Source organism: Stegostoma tigrinum, chromosome 29 (genome assembly GCF_030684315.1).
Source record: "Stegostoma tigrinum isolate sSteTig4 chromosome 29, sSteTig4.hap1, whole genome shotgun sequence".
In the NCBI taxonomy this organism is placed as follows: domain Eukaryota; kingdom Metazoa; phylum Chordata; class Chondrichthyes; order Orectolobiformes; family Stegostomatidae; genus Stegostoma; species Stegostoma tigrinum.
In genome coordinates this window covers 30,910,821-30,930,891 of record NC_081382.1, presented here as the reverse complement: position 1 = coordinate 30,930,891, position 20,071 = coordinate 30,910,821, and the positions used below count along the sequence as shown (strand labels likewise).

At 41.0% G+C, this 20,071-nt stretch overlaps 1 protein-coding gene and 1 long non-coding RNA gene across 9 annotated transcripts in view; one reads left to right on the top strand and one right to left on the bottom strand.

The window, feature by feature from the left end:
• LOC125465223 (disabled homolog 2-interacting protein-like) overlaps nt 1-20,071 on the top strand; it is a 669,026-nt gene that overhangs the window by 378,683 nt on the left and 270,272 nt on the right. For all 8 annotated transcript variants that reach the window (XM_048558459.2, XM_048558457.2, XM_048558458.2 and 5 more), the window contains one exon: nt 18,103-18,206. In XM_048558459.2, the coding sequence (XP_048414416.1) occupies nt 18,103-18,206 (104 nt within the window). The remainder of the gene's footprint in view (nt 1-18,102; nt 18,207-20,071) is intronic.
• The window catches only part of LOC132206048 (uncharacterized), a 65,867-nt gene continuing 49,561 nt past the window's right edge, over nt 3,766-20,071 (bottom strand). Inside the window, exons 2-3 of the long non-coding RNA XR_009442779.1 lie at nt 4,580-4,632; nt 3,766-3,975 (exon numbers count right to left, since the gene is read on the bottom strand). This is a non-coding gene — a long non-coding RNA (uncharacterized LOC132206048). The remainder of the gene's footprint in view (nt 3,976-4,579; nt 4,633-20,071) is intronic.

The following is a 20,071-nucleotide window of genomic DNA, read 5'->3' as shown; positions in this document are numbered from 1 at the left end:
ACGTAGCAGAATCTGAACAAGTCAGGTGTTGAGGTATCATGCATTTTCTATACACATACCTTGGAACAAATTATGAGATCCATGAAATGGCTGACTAAATATGAATGAAGTGATATTGAAATGAAGCTATTTGCCCTAGAACACAACAACCAAAAGAAATGTACGCTGGGGAATGGAGGTTCCAAAGTAACACATATGCAAGTGAGTGGAGAAGTGAGGGAGAACAGAGAAAACTACCAGCAAATCTGCGTACTTTGACTAAACGTGCAAGATGAGGGAGACAAAATAAGATTCATTGATTGGTATAATGAGGTAAAACTGTGGAAGGAGGGTGGGTAGTGGTTACAAATTGACGACAACAACGAAAATGAAACTGCTGGGAGTACGATGAGAAGTAGAGGCTCCAACGATCAAGAAGTTTTAGTGGCAACAAACAAATCAGAATGTAAATTAATAAAGGATTCCAAACAAGAAGTGTTGGACAAGTAGAAAGAATTTGGTGTTTACATAATGGTACCAGATAGAACACAGCCAGGCTTATCATACACCAAAATAAATAGAGAACTGTGGATGCTGGAAATCTGAAACAAGAACAGAAATTGCTAGAGAAACTCAGCAGATCTGGCAGTATTTGTGGGGAAAAAAAGTCAACATTTTAGTTCCAGTTCTGAAGAAGGGTCACCAGACTCAAAACTTTAACTTCTCAGAAGGAATCAAGGTCTAGGGGGAGAATGCAGGGAAGTGGAGTTGATTTCAAATGAGGGAGTGGACTTGATGGGCCGAATGGCCTTACTTCCACTCCTGTGTCTAATGGTCTTTAACTCTGGCTTATTTTTTCCATATATGCTGCCAGATGTACTGAGCTTCTCTAGGAATTTCTCTTCTTGTATCTTATACGGATGGATATGCACAGAAAAAATGCTCACTGATTGACGCGACATATGAAACTAACACCAGACTACGACTTGAAATTTCAAAAAGAAATGTGATGATCAAGATTTTGGATTAATTCCCTATTGCAAGAGGGGTGATATTGAAGATGTTCTTAGCTTTTTTAGCCACATAGTGCTGGGAGTATAAATCAAATTGATATAAAAGCTGCATTTCTGCGAAGTAAAATTTCAAAGGGAAGTATATTTGAAATCACTTAAAGAAGCAAACAATATAAAAGGGAAGCTGTTAAAATTGCATGAATATGTTTCATGAAGAGAGGGTTTGGTATTTCCCAATTAGGCCTATCTTGCTGAAGTGCATTTCATTCAGCGAAAGCAAACCGATCAATGTGCTAACAGTATCACAGAGAATCCAGCTGGCAGCTCTTACAATTTATTTTGACAATGTTTTGTGGCAAAGTTCTGCAGAATTTGAGCAATGTGAGAAAGATAAGATTAAAAGGGAATTTAAGATTGGAGGTTTGGCTTTGGGGTCCTTTGCAGTTAGACATTAAACAGAAAAGGTCAGGCGGAACTTTGGATCAACAGTCCTACTTGGAAACGTTAATTACGTCCTAATAAATCAGGGCATTTTCTTTACGGAAAAATGATTATGACCCATGAACTAAACAAAACATTGGAGACGTTTGCTTGGACATTTAAACTTATTTTACACTCAGACTAGCTCCAGTGCTAGTTACAACTTGTTGGAACTTAATGCAGCAAACTTTTTATTAACTGGCACCTGTGGGACCACGACTGTGTTGGTTGATCAACTATTCCAGTTGATGAAGAGTAATAGAAGCACAAAGCAGGGGGTATACCCATCACTATTATACTTGATTTATACCATCAAACACTTAAATAATAATACAACTTTGCCTTAAACAAAACTTACCAGCAGACAGCCTTCTCATTCTCGCCCTAAACTGACTATGTGGATGCTGTGGAGATCATGCTAATACAGTAAACTTCCAGTATTTGAGGTATTTAACGTTTGCCAGTTTTCCAGAGTGTGATTTATAACGGATTGGTTAAAACAAAGCTTGCTGTACTATGATGAAACATGGTACTGTTCAAGAAATCATGGAAGAAGAAATCAAACATTAAAAAAAAATAAAATTCATAAAAATGCAAGTTTCCAGCATGGGACAACCCAGGAAGTATGAAGCTAGATCTTTTCAGCTTTGTTTATCTTTCTGATGGTTATTTGGGTATGATGGAGTTTTACCATATTCTTGCTGAGAAAGTATAATAATCATTGCTAAAATATGAGAAGCTGAAGATTTTCATCTTGCAATTATTATAACAACGAAGCAAGAAACAAACTTGAACAAAGGGACACCATGTTATAAAGATTAAGAAGAGGGTGCTGATTGGTTGGGCTACCTTTGGCATAGTGATGCAAAAGAGCAGTTTTCTTTTGAAAAAGATACAAGGTATGTACAAGATAATAAAATGTGAGGCTGGATGAACACAGCAGGCCAAGCAGCATCTCAGGAGCACAAATGTATGTACAAATTAGTTTTGCCTGCACAAAATAGAGTTCCCTGAGTATCTATGAGCGAACTTTCCAGTACATTCAGAAGCATCATACTGTAAGCCGAACTAATGATCTTAAATTGTTTTCCAGTATAACTCTTAGCACAGTCTGGATTATTTAATAAAATGATTTCCAATAGCAGAGCCCCATCTAATGTTGGATATACTTTTCTACAATTAGATGCAATACTTATCCACCATTAGTTGTTATTGCAGCTCTACTTAACATGCTGAGTATTTGCAGCATTTTTTGTTTCGATTTCTGATTTCTAGAAAATCCTGTATTTTGTTTTTGTAAACAAGTAGATGATACAGTATCTTGAGTAGATTAGAGATTTGTGGTCCTTGCTTTTCGGGAGACCTGTTATGATCATGTTAAGTACCAGTTTTTACACAACTAACTGGACTGAGTTGTTCATATGTGTCTTAAAAATTTTGAACAAGATGAATTATTTCTGAGTGATTAAATTCCATGAATCTTTGGGGCAGTGGACGTTTTACAATTGTACTGTAAAGTTAATTGGTTGCATTGCTAATATTTAAAACAAAATGCTGCCAGAGTAGGCTATTTATGTTATACAGGAGTGAATAGCATTTTGGAGCTAATTTGACTGCTTCTTAAGCTGAAGGAAGGTGCAACTTCACGACATGTTATGTCACTAAAGTGCCTCAATTTATAAAACAACAGTAGATACTGCATACTGTGTTTCGTTGGCGTACAGATTTAATGTTTGTTTTCCCAATATATATAACTCAAAGTAAATGATGTATGGTGCAGTAATCAAACTCATTAGCCTTGTTGCACAGAGCTTTCTATTCTCTGCTTACACCTAAGGGTGTTGTTAACAGCTACAAAGAGAGGTTTCAGTTTCTAAGCTGCTTCTGTGACAATGATGATTTCTTTCTAACTTTAACAGTGGTTTAAATTAATTTGCCACTACACGATATGAATTTCTGATATTACATAAGAGCTATAAGATTTTTGAATGTTATGCTGTTTCCCCAAAAACTGCTGTACATTTTTAGGCATTTTAATTACTTCATGCTGAAACAAATACTACATTTTTAAAATGAAATTTATAATATTCTCTTTTAGATATTGCTGTATTGCTAACAATGTAATAGAATGAATCAGTTTATTTGGAGTAAGAAGCTATTATCAGGTTTCAAAACGGTGGCACGTTAGCACTACTGCCTTACAGTTCCAGGGTTCTGGGTGCGATTTCAAACTCTGTGCAAATTCCACACCGTTGCCTTTCTCCCGGTGTCTGTACAGGTTTCTTCCAGGTTTTCCAGTTTCTTCCCACAGCCCAGAGGTGTGCATGTAAGGTGGATTGGCCATGCCAAATTGACCATAGTGTTCAGGAATGGGCAGGCTAGGTGGCTTAGCCATGGGGAATGCAGATTTACAGGGGTATGGTGTGTGTCTAGGTGGGATGCTCTTCAGCGGGTCACTGTAGACTTGATGAGCCAAATGGCATACTTCCATACTGTAAGGATTCTGTGAAAACATCAAAATGTATATTCATGCTGACTTATTGAAAGACTGGCTGAATGTTTGGTGCGTGCGTCTGCGTATGCGGGTTACAGCTGGTATGAAATTGAACATCAGGAGTGTATTGTACACCAAGAGAGGAGTTAATATCAAAAGGAGATCCGACATTTGGAGCGAGATGACAGCAGGAAGGGTTTATTGAGTGGGTGAGAGAGGGAATAGTACTGAGCATTGAAAATCAAAAGCGTATTCAATATTGAAAGCCAATATTGTAAGATGGAGTAAGGGGTGCAGACATTAGAGGGAGTATTGAGAGAATATTGTCACTAATCAGGAAACAGAACACTGGAGGCAGATTTGGACTGTCGAAGGCAGCTAGGCATCAAGTGGGGAGTGGACATCAGATGGGGAACCAAAATCGGGAAGTGCTCCATTCTTGGCTTGAGATCAGATACTGGGAACATGGACATCTTGAGAGTATATGGACAGTGAAAGGGGAGTGGACATGAAAAATGATTTTAAACAGGGATTGGAAATGGTTGTTGGAGAAGATCATCTGTGGAAACACTCCTACCCTTCACCACCAAAAAAAAGTGTTGGAAAATCTTACCTTCTCCTTTCAACTACTCTCTCCTCCCTTAGTTGCTGGGTTCACTGGCTGGTCTGTGTTAAATATAAAATGGGTCAAACATTAGGATTCATGCAACTTCAACAAACAATTGAAATTTGAACCTGTTTCTGGAGAACAGCCTGGTTGCCCACACAACCGATCTCATTAGCATGTTGAGATGTGTTTGAGTTTTTGAAATATGTTTTAAACTCTGACCCCCAAGTTCAAGGCATCAAATTTTAAAAATGATGTAAAATTCCTTGGTAAGAATATAGGACAGATGTAGAAAATTATACTAGGGATAAGAAACTTGCATGGAAAAACTGGTGAACTGGAGTTTTTTGCTTTAAAACAGTAGAATGTTGTGGTGAGATGTAATAAAGGTTTTGAAAATGATACAACATTATGGTTAAATGAAATAAGGGAAAACGGGTGAAAGAATAGAAGGGATATCGGGAGAATGTTGATCTGGAATGTATTGCCTGAAAGAATAATGAAAGCAGATTCAATGGTAATTATTAAAAAGTTTGACCTTCAAGCTATCTTTGGACATTCACTTGAAAAGGGAAATAATTCAGAGATTTGGGGAAAGAATAGGAGAGCAGTACTAAATGATTTGCTGTTTTAAAGTGCGAGCCCAAACAAGATAGACCCAATAAACACCTCCAGTGCTGTATAATTCTGCATTTCTGTATTGGACATTTCATACATTTCCAAATCTATATCTCTTGTTTGACTACAGAAATTTATGGAATGAGGGAAAAAGTACATTTTCTTTCATCTCTCAGATGTGGATTTGAATTTCACCCAAATTGAATAAGAATGAAAACCAAGAGAACTGTGGTTGCTCTAAATCGGAAACAAAAACTGAAGTTGCTGGAAAATCTCAGCAGGTCCAGCAGCATCTGTGAAGAGAAATTGGAGTTAATGTTTTGGGTCTGGTGACACTTCTTAAGAACTGATGGTAGCTAAGAAAAAGTCAGTTTATATGCAGGAAATAGGGTGGGGGGAAAGGGAGTAATAAGTAAATGACATGTGGGCATTGAGCCCAAAGAGAGAAGAACAATTGAATGGACAAAGGAGTGGATAATGATATGGCAAGGAGAGTGAACATCTGTTAACGAGGACTGTTAGTGCCTCACAATAGGTAGTGCGTAATGGCAGGCTATGATAACTAGGCTGGTGTGTGGGGTAGGGGGTCTAGGATGTGGGAGAGTTCAGGCTCTAAAATTGTTGAACTTGATATTGAGTCTGGAGGGCTGCAGGGTCTCCAAGCGGAAAATGAGGTGTTATTCTTGCAGCTTGCACTGAGCTTCACTGAAGCACTGCAGTTAGCCTGAAACAGAGGTGTTCGCCAGGCAACAGGGTGGGAGTTAAAGTATTAGGCAGTTGGAAACTCGGTCAGTTTTGTGAGCAGGTCATAGGTGTTCTGCGAAGCGGGTACCCAGTCTACACTTTGTTTCTCCAATGTAAAGGAGGCGACGTTGTGAGCAGCTGTTCACTCTCCTAGCCAGAAAATTATCCACTCCTTTGTCTGTCCAACTATTCTTATCTCTTTGGACTCTATCCCCAACTATTGTTTAATAATTAGACCTCACGGCACCCTATCTTCTGCATATAAACCAACATTTTCCTAGCTACCATCAGTTCTGAAGAAGGGTCGCTGGGCCCAAAACGTTCTTTCTGGTTTGTCTTCACAGATGCTGCCAAACCTGTTGAGCTTTTCCAACAACTTTAGTTTTTTGTTTCTGAATAAGAATGAAGTTCTATTTTCTTAGAAGCAATTAAAATGGAGTATAGAAGTGGTGCAAAATAGTGATTATTTTGGTTTATCATTCACCATATCTGGAGTTCTTGATAATATATGCAAAAAGAGTCTTTAATAGGCCAGAATTTGTATGAGTTTTCAGCTATTGGTATTGCTTATGACTCTGGGAAGTAATTGACACCAATGTTCACCAGAGAGATGTATTTCTTTTTCATTCACTCCTCCTGGCATCTACCCGATAATGTATAAGAATGCTTGCTTGTGTCCTTTCCACAAACGGGCAAAACAAATTTAACCTGACCAGTTACCAATCTGTTATACAAAAACTGCAATTGCTGGAGAAACTCAGCAGGGAGATTAGAGGTAACTGTGGGAATTGGTGGGCTTCTAGTATACATTGGTGGCCAGTCTTTCCGCAGAAATGGAAACAGATGCCCAGGAAGGGAAGAGAGGAATCAGATGGACCAAGTAAAAGTGAAGGCACGGTGGAAATTGGAAGTGAAATTGATCAATTTTTCCAATTCTGAACAAGAGGGAAACAGCATCAGTGATGTCATTGATGAACTGGAGAACAAGTTGTAGGAAGGGACTGGAGTTAGCCTGGAACAAGGAATGTTCCACATACCCCACAAAGGAACAGGCATAACTGGGGCTTGTATGGATACCCATAGCCACACTTTGGATCTGAAGAAAGTGAGAAGAGTTAAAGAAGTTGTTCAAAGTGAAGATGAACTTGACCAAGTGGAGGAGGGTGTTTGTGGTGGATGGGAATGGTTTAGCTGTCTTTTCAGGAAGAAGCAGACCATCCTGATGGGGTTGGATGAGTAAAGGGGTGAGGCAGCTACTTTCTGCAAACTGGAAATTTTGAAACTGAAATGAAGTGTCGTGGATGTAAATGGGGAGGGACTGGACAAAGGTGGGGGGGGGGGGGGGTGGTGTGAGAAATATAGTCAAGATAGAAAGAAATGAGTTCAGTGGGGCAGGAATAGGAAGAAACAATATGTCTGCCCAGGCTGTCCTGTTTGTGGATTTTGCGGAGAAGTTAGAAGTGGACTGTATGGGTTTGGAAGAATATGAACTGGGAGGCTGTGGAGCGAAGCAAGATCCCCAGGTAAGATGAGGTTGGTGACAGTGACGGACATAATGACCTGAAGCTCGATGGTAGAGTCATGGTCCGGGGGAGAAAGGAGGAGGCGTCCAAGAGCTGGCGCTCAGCCTGCACACTGTAGAGGTCAGACAACAACAGCACCACCCTAGCCAATAGCTTGGTGACAAATTCAGGATTGGATCTAGGAGCATGGAGTGCAATCAGTTCAGAGGGAGATCGGTTCAGATGGCTAAGGGTTGGGATGGGGACTGGTATGGAAAAATTAATGCGACCAATGCAGTGTGAACAGTTCTCAATGAATGGGTTATGTGCAGTAGTTTTATTTTACCAATCTCTCCTGTGAAAATCTGTAAACTGAAAGATGATGACATCATTAATACCATCAAGTGACATCTACTTGGCAATATCCTCCTCATTGCCGCCCCATTTAGGTTCTATCATTTATCTCAGTTTAGATCCACACATCAGCAAAGGGTGTAACTGTTGGAGAAATGATTTGTTGTCCTCAATATCAATGCAGCAAGGAGCTCTAGCAAAATTGAGCTCATTGAGATCCAAGGGAAAACTCTCTCGTACCTGAAGTTATATCTGATGTAAAATTATGAAAGAGACTTGCAGCTATAAAGAAGGGAAACACTATCATTTTCATCTTTGTTTTGTTGCACATTTTCAGCATCTCATGAAAAGGACAGTGTTACATTTCGAGGGAGGAATACAGAAGGAAGAAGTGTGAAAGGGGACTTTCTTATTGAGAGGCGCTTTTCAACATTCTTGAAAAGAAATCTATTGACGTTGCTCATATCAAGAATATCAAGTATAGCCAGCTATTAAGGAGTATCTCTGGATTGCAGCTGCAGATGTACATGCAGCTGTGTCACTGGGGATGTGCGAAGTGAAAGCCAGGCAATTCCTGATAGGAAGGGATAGAAAACTAGAGGGAGAATCTGCATCTTCAGAGGAGGAGGAGGGTCAGGTCATCCACTCTTACAACTTCGGATGTTCTGTGAAACACAGAAACCAAACTGGTCTGGGAAAACAAATTACGTAAAAGGAAAAAAATAGTCTTACCTTTAATTATCTTTTTCAGGCATACCTTTTAAATATTTAGTAGAGACAGCATTGCCAAATTCAGTGCTATAAGTTATTTACATCTTCCATTGGGGGTATGGTGCGGGGCACAGGAATAAAAAAAATTAAGAATAGTTTTACTGTGTTAGCTTTTATTCTGTGGCACACGTTAAAGTCTCATTGCATCCAACTCCAGGCATTTGCCTACATTTCTGGACTGACACTTCAGTCTAGAACCAAGGTGCAACACTATAGGAGGAGACAGGTGGTGGCATGGCTGTAATGCCACTGGAGTCATAATCTTGTGTCCCAGACTAATGTTTTTGGGACATGGCAGATAAAATGTAAATTCTGTAAAACCTGAAATGAAAAGCTAACCTAATGGCTGTAATGTAACCAATATCAATCATAGTAAAAACCCTGATGAATGCCTTTTTAAAAAGAAAATCTGCCAATCGTCTTTGGCCTATGTGTGACTTGAGTTCCACAACAATATAGTTAACTCTTAACTACCCTCTACAGTGGGCTGGCAAACTACTAATTTCAAATGGCTACAAAAGCTAGAAAGAAGAAAGGAAAGAAACTAATCTGACCATGTAGCTTCTTCCTAAGCACCAGAAACAACAAACTCAGCCCCATTCATTCTGCAAAGATCTTTGTACTGACAGCTAGGGGCTTCTTCATAAGTAGGAGTGCTGTCCCACAGACTAGTCAAGCAACAGTCTGACATTATCTGTAAAGATATAAGACTATGAGTATAACAATGTTCCAGATGATACCATCAGTATCCCTGGGTAAGTCCTGTTATGTGGCCACCGAGTTGGCACTGCAGTGGTATATAGTCAGCAGGGAGTTGGCCTAAGATTCTTCAATATTGACTCTGGACCCATGAAGTCTCAAGACATCAGATGAAACGTGAGCAAAGGAGCCACGTACTCCATCACCAGGAGACACCTAGTAGCACCACTGACTGAGCTGGCTCAGTGCTAAAGGACTTAACTGCTAGACTGATTCTGACGGGGGTGAAGGAAAATCTTCCTTGATATAATTCTTGCCAATTTAGCTGTCACGAGTGTCTATCCATGATGCTACTGGTAGGAATCATTGTGGAGACAAAGTCCTGTCTTCACACTGAAAATAATACTACACAAGGTAGAGTATATCACTGTGCTAAACAGTAGAGGTTTTGAACAGATCTAGCAACTCAAGACTGAGGACCTATGAAGTGCGATGGGCAAATCAGCAGCAGAGTAGTATTCAATCATAATTTCTAATCTCTTAGCCTTGGAAATCCAACATTTTCATTACCACCAAATGGGAAAGCATCCTGCAGCACCAGGCAAACCAAAAAATGAGGTGTAAATATGACAAAACTACTTGCATGCCAAGACCGTAAGACTAGAATTAGGCCATTCAGCTCAATGAGCCTGCTCTGCCAATTGATCATGACTGATATGTTTTTCAACCCAATTCTCCTGCCTTCTCCCAAAAGCCCTTGATCCACTTAGCAATCAAAAATCTATCTACCTCGGTCTTAAATATACTCAATAACTTGCCCTCTGGAACCCTCTGTGGCAATGAGTTCTATAGATTCACCACACTGACTGAAGAAATTCCTCTTCATCTTAGTTCTGAACAGTCTCCCTTCACTCTGAGGCCATGCCCTCAGGTCCTAGCCTCTCTTACTAGTAGAAACAGCTTTTCCACATCCACTCTATCAAAGCCTCCGTATTCTGTAAATTTTTTAAATCCAATCCCCCGTCATCCTTCTAAACTACACTGAGTACAGACTCATAGTTCTCAACCGCTCCTCATATGACAAGGCCTTTATGACCAGGATCATTCTTGTAAAGCACCTCTGGACCCCCTCCAATGCCAGCATATCCTTCCTTAGATACAGGGCCCAAAACTGCCTTCAAAATTCCAAATGCACTCTGACCAGAACCGTCTGCAGGCTTAGGAGTACATCTCTGCTCTTGTATGCCAGTCTCTTGAAATGAATGCTATCAATGTTTTTGCTTTGCTAACTGCCAACTGAACCTGCTTATAAACCCTTAGAGAACACTAAACTAGGACTCCCAAATTCCTTTGTGCTTCAGATTTCAGAAGCTTTTCCCCATTTAGAAAATAGTCTATGCCTCTTCTTCCAATCAGAGTGTGTAACCACATTGTATTGTAATCGGTCACTTCTTTGCCCACTCTCCTTGTCTGTCCAACTCCTGCAGCATCCTCACTTCCTCAACACTGTCTGCCACTCCACCTATCTTTGTGTCATCTGCAGACTTAGCAAAAGTGCCCTCAGTTCCTTTGTCCAGATTGTTAATGTCTAAAATGAATAGTTATGGTCCTAGCACTGACCCCTGTGGAACTCCATTAATTGCCAACTGCCATCATGGAAAAGACCTCTTTATCCTTACTCTGTGCTTTCTGCCAGTCGGCCAATCCGGTAGCCATACCAGTACAATGTCCCCAACACTGTGGGCTCTTATTTGATAAGATTCCTCACAGGAACTGCTAAAGGCCTTCTGGAAATTCAAATACATCATTGTTCTCCTTTGGCTAATTTGCTCATTACCTACTCAAAGAATTCTTACATATTACCAAATTATATCAACAACAGAGGTGAATCAAGTCTGCAGTATTCAAGGGACAAGGGCATTGTTGGTTGGCCAGCATTTATTGCCAGTCCCTAGTTGTCCTTGCAAAGGTGGTGCTGAGCTACTTTCTTGAACTGCTGCAGTCCACGTGCTGCGGGTTGACCCTCAATGGCCTTAGGGATGGAATTCCAGGATTTTAATCCAGCTACACTGAAAGGAACAGCGATATATTTCCAAGTCAGGATGGTGAATGACATGGAGAACTTCTTTCTGGTGGTCACATGGTATCTGCTGGTCTTGGCTTTCTAAATAGATATGTTTGTGGATTTGGAAGATGCTGTTTAAGGATCTTTGAATTTCTGCAGTGCATTGTACAGATAGTGTACACACTGATGCTACAGAGCGTCGGTGGTGGAGAGAATGGATGCTTAGGGCTGTGGTGCCAGTCAAGCTTTGTCCTCGATGGTGTCAAGCTTCTGGAGTGTTATTGGAATTGTACTCATCCGGGCAAGTGTTCCATCATGCTCCTTACTTGTGCCATGTAGATGATGGACAGGTTTTGGGGGAGTCAGGGAGAGTGTTTTTTGCTGCAGTATTCCTATTCTCTGTCATGTTGTATAGCCACTATATTTAGGTGGTCAGTCCAACTGAGTTTCAGTCAATGGTAATCCTAGAGCTGTTGATAGGTCGAGATTCAGTGATGATAACACCACTGAATATCAAGGTGCGGTGGTTACATTGTCTCTTATTGGACTCAAAACTTGATAAGTGGTGTTTGAAAGATTTATTTTGAATATGGTTTTTTAAAAAAAATTACCAATGGAGAGATAACAGGTTTGTAATAGGATGAAGTAATATACAATGGATTCTCTGAACATGTTCCATAAATGATCATCACACACACTTTTAAGATGGAATCAAGACCGGTGGAATCAAGGAAAGTAACAGCACAGGTAGAATGTTGACTGACAGAGTGAACAATGTTGTCTGGGCCAGGATTACTGCATTTCAGGCATCACTACTGAGCCCAATTTTTATTATCAATGCTAATACTATTCTAATTCCATTTTCCAGTACTTGATCCATAGCCTTATATGCCTTGGCATCGCAAGTGCACATCTGACTACTTAAATGTTACTTAAATGCTTCTACCACGCTTACAGGCATTGAATTCTAGATTCCCATCAATCTCTGAGTGAAAAGAAATATCCTCACATCCCCTCTGAACCTCCTGCTCCTTACCTTAAAGGTATGATCCTGGTCATTGATCTCTCCACCGAAGGGGAAAAAAAGTTTCTTGCTGTCTACATCTCTCAATTTTATACATCACAATTGTGACTCCCTCAGCCCCGTTCCAAGGAAAGCAAGCCAAGCCTAACCAATCACTCTTCATAACTGAAACCCTCCAGTCTAGACAACATCCTGGTACATCTCCTCTGCACTATTTCCAGTGCAGTCATATCCCTCATGAAATGTGGGTTCCAAAACTGCACAGATATCCTCACTGTGTGAGAACCAGCACATCAGTGAGAGATGTAAAGCTGAAGCACTACAGCCATAAATGCCAAGAGGATGATTTATTCCCTATCATGAAGTTTCTGTCATCACAGCTGACTGTTTGTTTCTTTTTGTATATTTGGAAGTGTCATCACACACAACCAAATATGGTCTTTGAGAACATTCAGGCAACAGTTCTGAAGACTTGTGCTCCAGAACTAGCTAAGTGCCCCTAGCAAAGCTGTTCTAGTATACCTATGACTGGTATATCCCGGTGTTAGTGCAGAAAATTGCCCAAATATATTCTGTCTGCACAAAGCAGAACAAATTCAACATGGCCAATTACACCTCCAGCAGAGTACTACTAATTATCTGCAAAGTGATGGAGAGATCCTTAACACTGATATCAAGCAGCATTTGCAAAGGAATAACCAGTTCACTGATGCTGAGTTCAGGTACTGCTAGGGTCATTTAGCTCCTGACCTCATTTCAGTCTTGGTCCAAACATGGGCAAAAGATCTGGATGCCAGAGGTGAGGAGAGAGTGACTTTTACATCAATGCAAGATTTAACTTAATATGACACATAATATAAGCATTTAATATGACATCATGAAGATCTGGATAAAGTGGAATCAATAGGAATTGGCAGGGAACTCTCTGCTGGTTGGACTGATATCTAACACAAACGAATGGTTGTTGAAGGTCAAATATCTCACCTCAGGATTGCAGAAGTTCCTAATGCCCAAGCATCTTCAGCTGCTTCAATGACCTTCCCTATATCAGAAGTTCAGAGATGGGATGTTGCTGATGATTGCTCAATGTTCAGCACCATTAACAACTCTTGAGATACTGAAGCATTGTGCAGCAAAACCTGAAAAGCATCTAGGCTTATACTGATAAATGGCAAGTAGCATACACACCATACAAGCGCCAGTTAATAACAGCCTCCAACAAGAGAGAATTTAGATGATGTCCCTTGACGTTGAATGGCATTACCATCACTGAATCCTACAGTATCAATAACCTGGGGGCTACCATTGACTGGAAACTGAAAATGGGCCAGTCTGTAATACTAAAGCTACAATAGAAGGTTAGGAATTAGGAATTACACAGCAAATAACTCACCTTCTGTCCACCATCTACAAGTCACAAGCCAGCAGTCGGTCTAATAACATTTACAAAGTTCATCACCATTTAGTACACAGCAGCCCACTTGATAGGCATCTCATTGTTCACGTTCAGCATTCACTCCCTTCATCACCAGTGCTCAGTGACTGAAGCGTGTACCATCCAAAGGATGCACTGCAGTAACTCACTAACGTTTCTCTGATAGTACCATCCAAATCTGAGACCTTTGCCACTGAGAAGGACAAGGACAACAGACATCTGGTGATATCAACACCTGCAAGTTCCACTCCATTTGTTCACTGTTGCTGTCAAAATCATAGAACTGCTTTTCAGTCCTTAACACCTAAAAACTGCAATGTTTAAAGGAGGCAGCTCACCATCCAGGCAATTGGGAATGGGGAACAAATGCCAGCCTGGCCAGTGACACCCATATCCCATTAACAGATTTTTTTAAAAAACTGCTCAATTTCTCTTAAAACAAACTATTCATCTCTGGAATTAATCTAGAGACCCTGCTCTGAACTGTCTCCAATGCAACAACAACCCACCTCAAGTAAGGGGTCCAGAACTGCTTACACACTCCAGATGTCGTCTCTAATGCCTTATTGAGTTGCAGCAATGCTTCCCTACTTTTATTCTATTTTCTTTTAGCACTAAATGCCAAAATTACATTTGCCTTCCTTATTACCTACTGTAACAGCGTACTAGTTTTCTTCAATTCGTGCATTAAAGCATTCTGAAGTTTCTCTACCTATAGGTAGAGAGTTGCCTTTTTAGTCTTCCATCCAAAATAGATAACCTCACACTTATCCACATTAAATTCCATCCGCCACGCTTTGGCTCGAGAGCCTAACCTATCCATGTACAATTGTGCGTCTTTTATTTCTTTCTTGTACTTACTTTCCCAACTATTTTAATGTCATCTGCAAATTTATGAATTATAAATTGTAAATAGCTGGGGCCCAATGGCCAAGTTCTGTTACAACCCCTGTGTTACATCTTGGCAGTCAGAAAAAAATCCAGTTAATCCAGATTTTCTCCATCCTTTCCTGCTCCTCTGATGCTGCCTGGCCTGCTGTGTTCCTCCAGCTCCACACTGTTATTAGACTCCAGCAGCCCCAGTTCGTACTATTTTTAGTTTTGCCTTGCTGCTTGTATTTTTTTAACCTATTGAAGAGGAGCATAAAAACATAAGAAATAGGAGCCACTTGTTGGTGGATCCACTTCACCAACACCTTCCACCCCAACCTTCAGTTCACCTGGGCCATCTCCAGCACATCCCTCACCTTCCTGGACCTCTCAGTCTCCATCTCGGGCAACCAGCTTGTAACTGATGTCCATTTCAAGCCCACCGACTCCCACCCACCCTCCTGCAAAAATTCCATCCCCTATTCCCAATTCGTCCGCCTCCGCCGCATCTGCTCCCACGATAAGACATTCCACTCCTGCACATCCCAGATGTCCAAGTTCTTTAAGGACCGCAACTTTCCCCCCACAGTGATCGAGAACGCCCTTGACCGCGTCTCCCGTATTTCCCGCAACACATCCCTCACACCCCGCCCCCGCCACAACCGCCCTAAGAGGATCCCCCTCGTTCTCTCACACCACCCTACCAACCTCCGGATACAACGCATCATCCTCCGACACTTCCGCCATTTACAATCCGACCCCACCACCCAAGACATTTTTCCATCCCCACCGCTGTCTGCTTTCCGGAGAGACCACTCTCTCCGTGACTCCCTTGTTCGCTCCGCACTGCCCTCCAACCCCACCACACCCGGCACCTTCCCCTGCAACCGCAGGAAATGCTACACTTGCCCCCACACCTCCTCCCTCACCCCTATCCCAGGCCCCAAGATGACATTCCACATTAAGCAGAGGTTCACCTGCACATCTGCCAATGTGGTATACTGCATCCACTGTACCTGGTGCGGCTTCCTCTACATTGGGGAAACCAAGCGGAGGCTTGGGGACCGCTTTGCAGAACACCTCCACTCAGTTTGCAACAAACAACTGCACCTCCCAGTCGCAAACCATTTCCACTCCCCCTCCCATTCTCTAGATGACATGTCCATCATGGGCCTCCTGCACTGCCACAATGATGCCACCCGAAGGTTGCAGGAACAGCACCTCATATTCCGCCTGGGAACCCTGCAGCCATATGGTATCAATGTGGACTTCACCAGTTTCAAAATCTCCCCTGCCCCTACTGCATCCCTAAACCAGCCCAGTTCGTCCCCTCCCCCCACTGCACCACACAACCAGCCCAGCTCTTCCCCCCCCCCCACCCACTGCATCCCAAAACCAGTCCAACCTGTCTCTGTCTCCCTAACCGGTTCTTCCTCTCACCCATCCCTTCCTCCCACCCCAAGCCGCACCCCCATCTACCTACTAACCTCATCCCACCTCCTTGACCTGTCCGTCTTCCCTGGACTGACCTATCCCCTCCCTACCTCCGCACCTATACTCTCTCCACCTATCTTCTTTACTCTCCATCTTCGGTCTGCCTCCCCCTCTCTCCCTATTTATTCCAGTTCCCTCTCCCCACCCCCCTCTCTGATGAAGGGTCTAGGCCCGAAATATCAGCTTTTGTGCTCCTGAGATGCTGCTTGGCCTGCTGTGTTCATCCAGCCTCACATTTTATTATCTTGGAATTCTCCAGCATCTGCAGTTCCCATTATCCCTTCAACCGTTTACACTTCTTTTTGGTCCAGCACTTATCTCTTTCTCACCTTATCATCAGCAAACTCTTTGTTTACTTATTGTAGTGATTATATTGAGGTCAGCCAGCTGGATCTCACAGAGAATGGATCACATTAACAGTCCCAATCAGGAAACTCAATCAGGGAGGCCTGGCTGACATAAAACCATAAGTGTCAGGGATATTAGGGCCCCTTTATGTCTGACTCAATGAGAGACATTACTGTTTTTGAAGGCTATGCATTTGTGATTGCAGTATGCTTGGTGATGGGATGCCAGCCTCTGACAAGTTATTTTGCTTATCCCTTTTTCTTCCCTGTCTTTGGGTATTGTCTTGTTATACTCTATTCTCCTGCCATCAGCATAAATAGCAGCCTTTATGAACTATTTTCCTTTCTGATAAAGGGTCACTGGAGTCAAAACATTCATCTGTTTTTCTCTGTCCAGATGCTGCTAGACCAGCTGTATTTCTGCAGCACTTTGTTTTTGTATCCTTTTTGTAAACATGGGGACCAAAACTGTGCACAGTATTCCAGATGCAGCCTCACCAACAATCTGTACAGTTGTAACAAGAGTTTCATGCTTTTAAGCTTCAACCAGCTAGCAATAAAGGCCAAAATTCCATTTGCCTACTTGCTGCGTCTTGTGTTTCATGAACAAGAACACTCAGATCCCTGTTCGCTACACTTTTTCTTAATTTAAATAGTAGTCTGCCTTTTGATTCTTCCTACCAGGTCCATGAACTCACGCTTTCCTACATTGAACTCAATGTGCCAAGTATCCACTCATTCAACTTATCCATATCCACTTTCAGATTCCTTGCATTATCGTCACAACATGGCTTCCCACCTGTTTTGTAACGTTAGCAAATTTGGATATATTGCACTTTTTCCTCTCCAAATCATTAACATAGTAAATAATTGAAGTTCAGGGAGCTGTGGTGCACTGGTCCACATTCTTCCCTCAACCGATTCCAACACAAAACTATTTTGCCGGTCACCTGTTATTTGTGACTCTTGTGCATGTTGTCTGACAGCTGTGTTTGGCTGCCTGAAAAAAATTGGCAACAAACTGTAGTGTGAAGGAAAGTTGCTACATCTAGCATATGATTTGGTAGAACACTCACCAGTTGTCTTGCCTAATTTTCTCCCTGTTCCTTTCTGTTTCTGCTGCACTGACAATAATTATTCCAAGTCTTGGTTGAAAAGGTTCTCAGAACCCTTTTCTTTAACATTGTCTCAGCCATCCCTTCTTTGCACGTAAACCAATCCAGCAATTGTTAGCGGCATAATAAATTACAAGCAGTGTTAGCACTGAGCTCACCATGTTCTTCGACAGAATTTCAAACATGCCTATTTTGCCACCAGGCCATTGGTCAGGCTGATGATCTTTACTTCCTGGCATAAAGAAATAACATAACATCAACTGTAACATGCCTGTATAGATCACTGGGGTTTTCTTAGTCTGTTCGCTCAGTACAACACATAATATCCAATTTCAACTATACAATTAAAATTTAAAATTAAAATAAATCAAAATTTGTTTGAATTCTAGCAACAATAAGTTTGTCTGAAGATGATACCAAAAAGAATAAGTTTGCTAGCTAGATATCTTGCCACTGTTACCAAAACTGATTTGTCAATGTTTTCTTCATAGATTCTCCAATTGAGAGACCTGGCCGGAGACGCAGCATGCCAGGGAACGCTCCAGAGGATAACCCCACCGTTGAACCACCCACTTCTGCATCCTTTCGTATGACGGTAAAACTGCTTAAAAATCTAACAACTAGGCTGAGACTATTTGTTTGAATTTATATCATTGAAAATTTCATTTACCTGGTCCAATCTCACTTACATGACCCTGGGCTGCTTTTAAGTCCCCAGTCGTATATTAAATCCACCAGGTCCAACTTCCTCCTTAATTTGTTGCCATTGGTGCCAGCTGGCTGGATGGGATTCAAGAGAGTACAGCCACGCACTCTCAAACAACTTACAGCAATGGGTAAAAGGGTGGAACAGCTTCCGCTAGAGCAGAAAGGGCATTAAACAGCTCCAGGTGAAGTGTGGAACCTTAGGGCTGTAGTTTCAGTAATTATATATTGGTTACGAGTACACCCCTTTCTTAGTCACTAGGAAACTATTTATGAAAAAATTAACTTGTCTGCCCTCTTCTGGTCTGTTCATCTTTCACATCTCGCGCTCTGCCAAATGAAACTACAGGACTTAAAAATATATTCCAAACCCACTGTTGTTAAACACAACATTTGAATTTGTGTTTTGAGGCCCTGTCTTGCTTAGTGCAAGACCAGTGAAGGTCAGATGAAAGGCCCCAACAAGGATATGAAACTTCTGCACACTGTTCTGACCAGGCACGTTTCTTGCTGTCTTACTTTTTAGCATTTGTTCTATCTGTGTAAAAATGCCTTGAGATATTTATTTGCCATGTGATATATCTGTATATTTCTGTTGTTACCTTGATCTATGGAATAGTCAATATATCCACTCTGCCTTACCTGTGCAGCCTTGTATTTATCAATTTTCTAAATAATTTGGACATTAATAGTACTTTTCATCATGGATTGTAATGCAAGTTCAGAAGTAGAAGAACCCAAATGTGGTGTGGTATCTGTGCATGAAATGTCATGTTTTATTCTCCAAAAGTAGAAGCCCAGTATTGAAAATATCAAAATCAACTCTGCCTGATTGAAAAATAGGCCTAGATTTTCCGCTGACTGGATTGTTTGTAAAATATAAATGAACAAAACATTTTATTGAGCTATCTGAAAAGAAAGAGAATGGCTTTAATGAATTCATAATCAGTACAAACAAGTTTTTAAGAAGAAGTAGTACTCTGCTAAGGGTATAAAATAAGAGCACAATAATAAAATATTTTAGAATATCAGCCAGTCAGCACAAATACTTTGAGAATTGAATTCTGAAAAAGAACTTTCACATGACATTAGCAAAAAAGAAAAACTTTAATAAACTTGTGCTGGAAGTGAATAATTTTTTGCATTTGCCTCAAATCTGGTGGACATTGATCACTAAAGATAAGTTTACATAAAACCCTTATCGCTTGTGCTACATTAGAACTTATTGGCACAATCAATTCTCAAAATGCAAATCACATCAAATTGTCTATTTCAAAACTGGAAAAAAGTCAGTTATGAAGAGCATTGGAAGAGTTTTAATTTTGCACATTTGACAATGTCTTCTGGCAAGTGTATTTAAACAGTGAATGTGCATGTCAGATATATAAAGTATCTCAATGTACGTATAATTGGCAAATCACTGGCTTTGAAAATCAGTAGGATCTATGGAAAACTGCAGATGCTGCATATCTGAAGTGGAAATAGTTAGCAGGTCAGGCAAGAGAGAAACTGTTGCACAAATGTTGGAAGACATGCTGAGTAGTTCCAGCATTCTCCTGTTATTTGGGATTCATATACATTTTAATGCATCCCTTGCTAGATGTTGGTTTCTCTAAATTATGAGACAAATTTTTGTTACATGGTATCATCAAAAGGATTATTGAATTCAGAATAGGCATGCTGAGTTGAGCTCAAATCTTCTAAGTGTTTGTCTTTTGAAGTACTCCTAAACTGAAATTTATCTTCACGATGCAC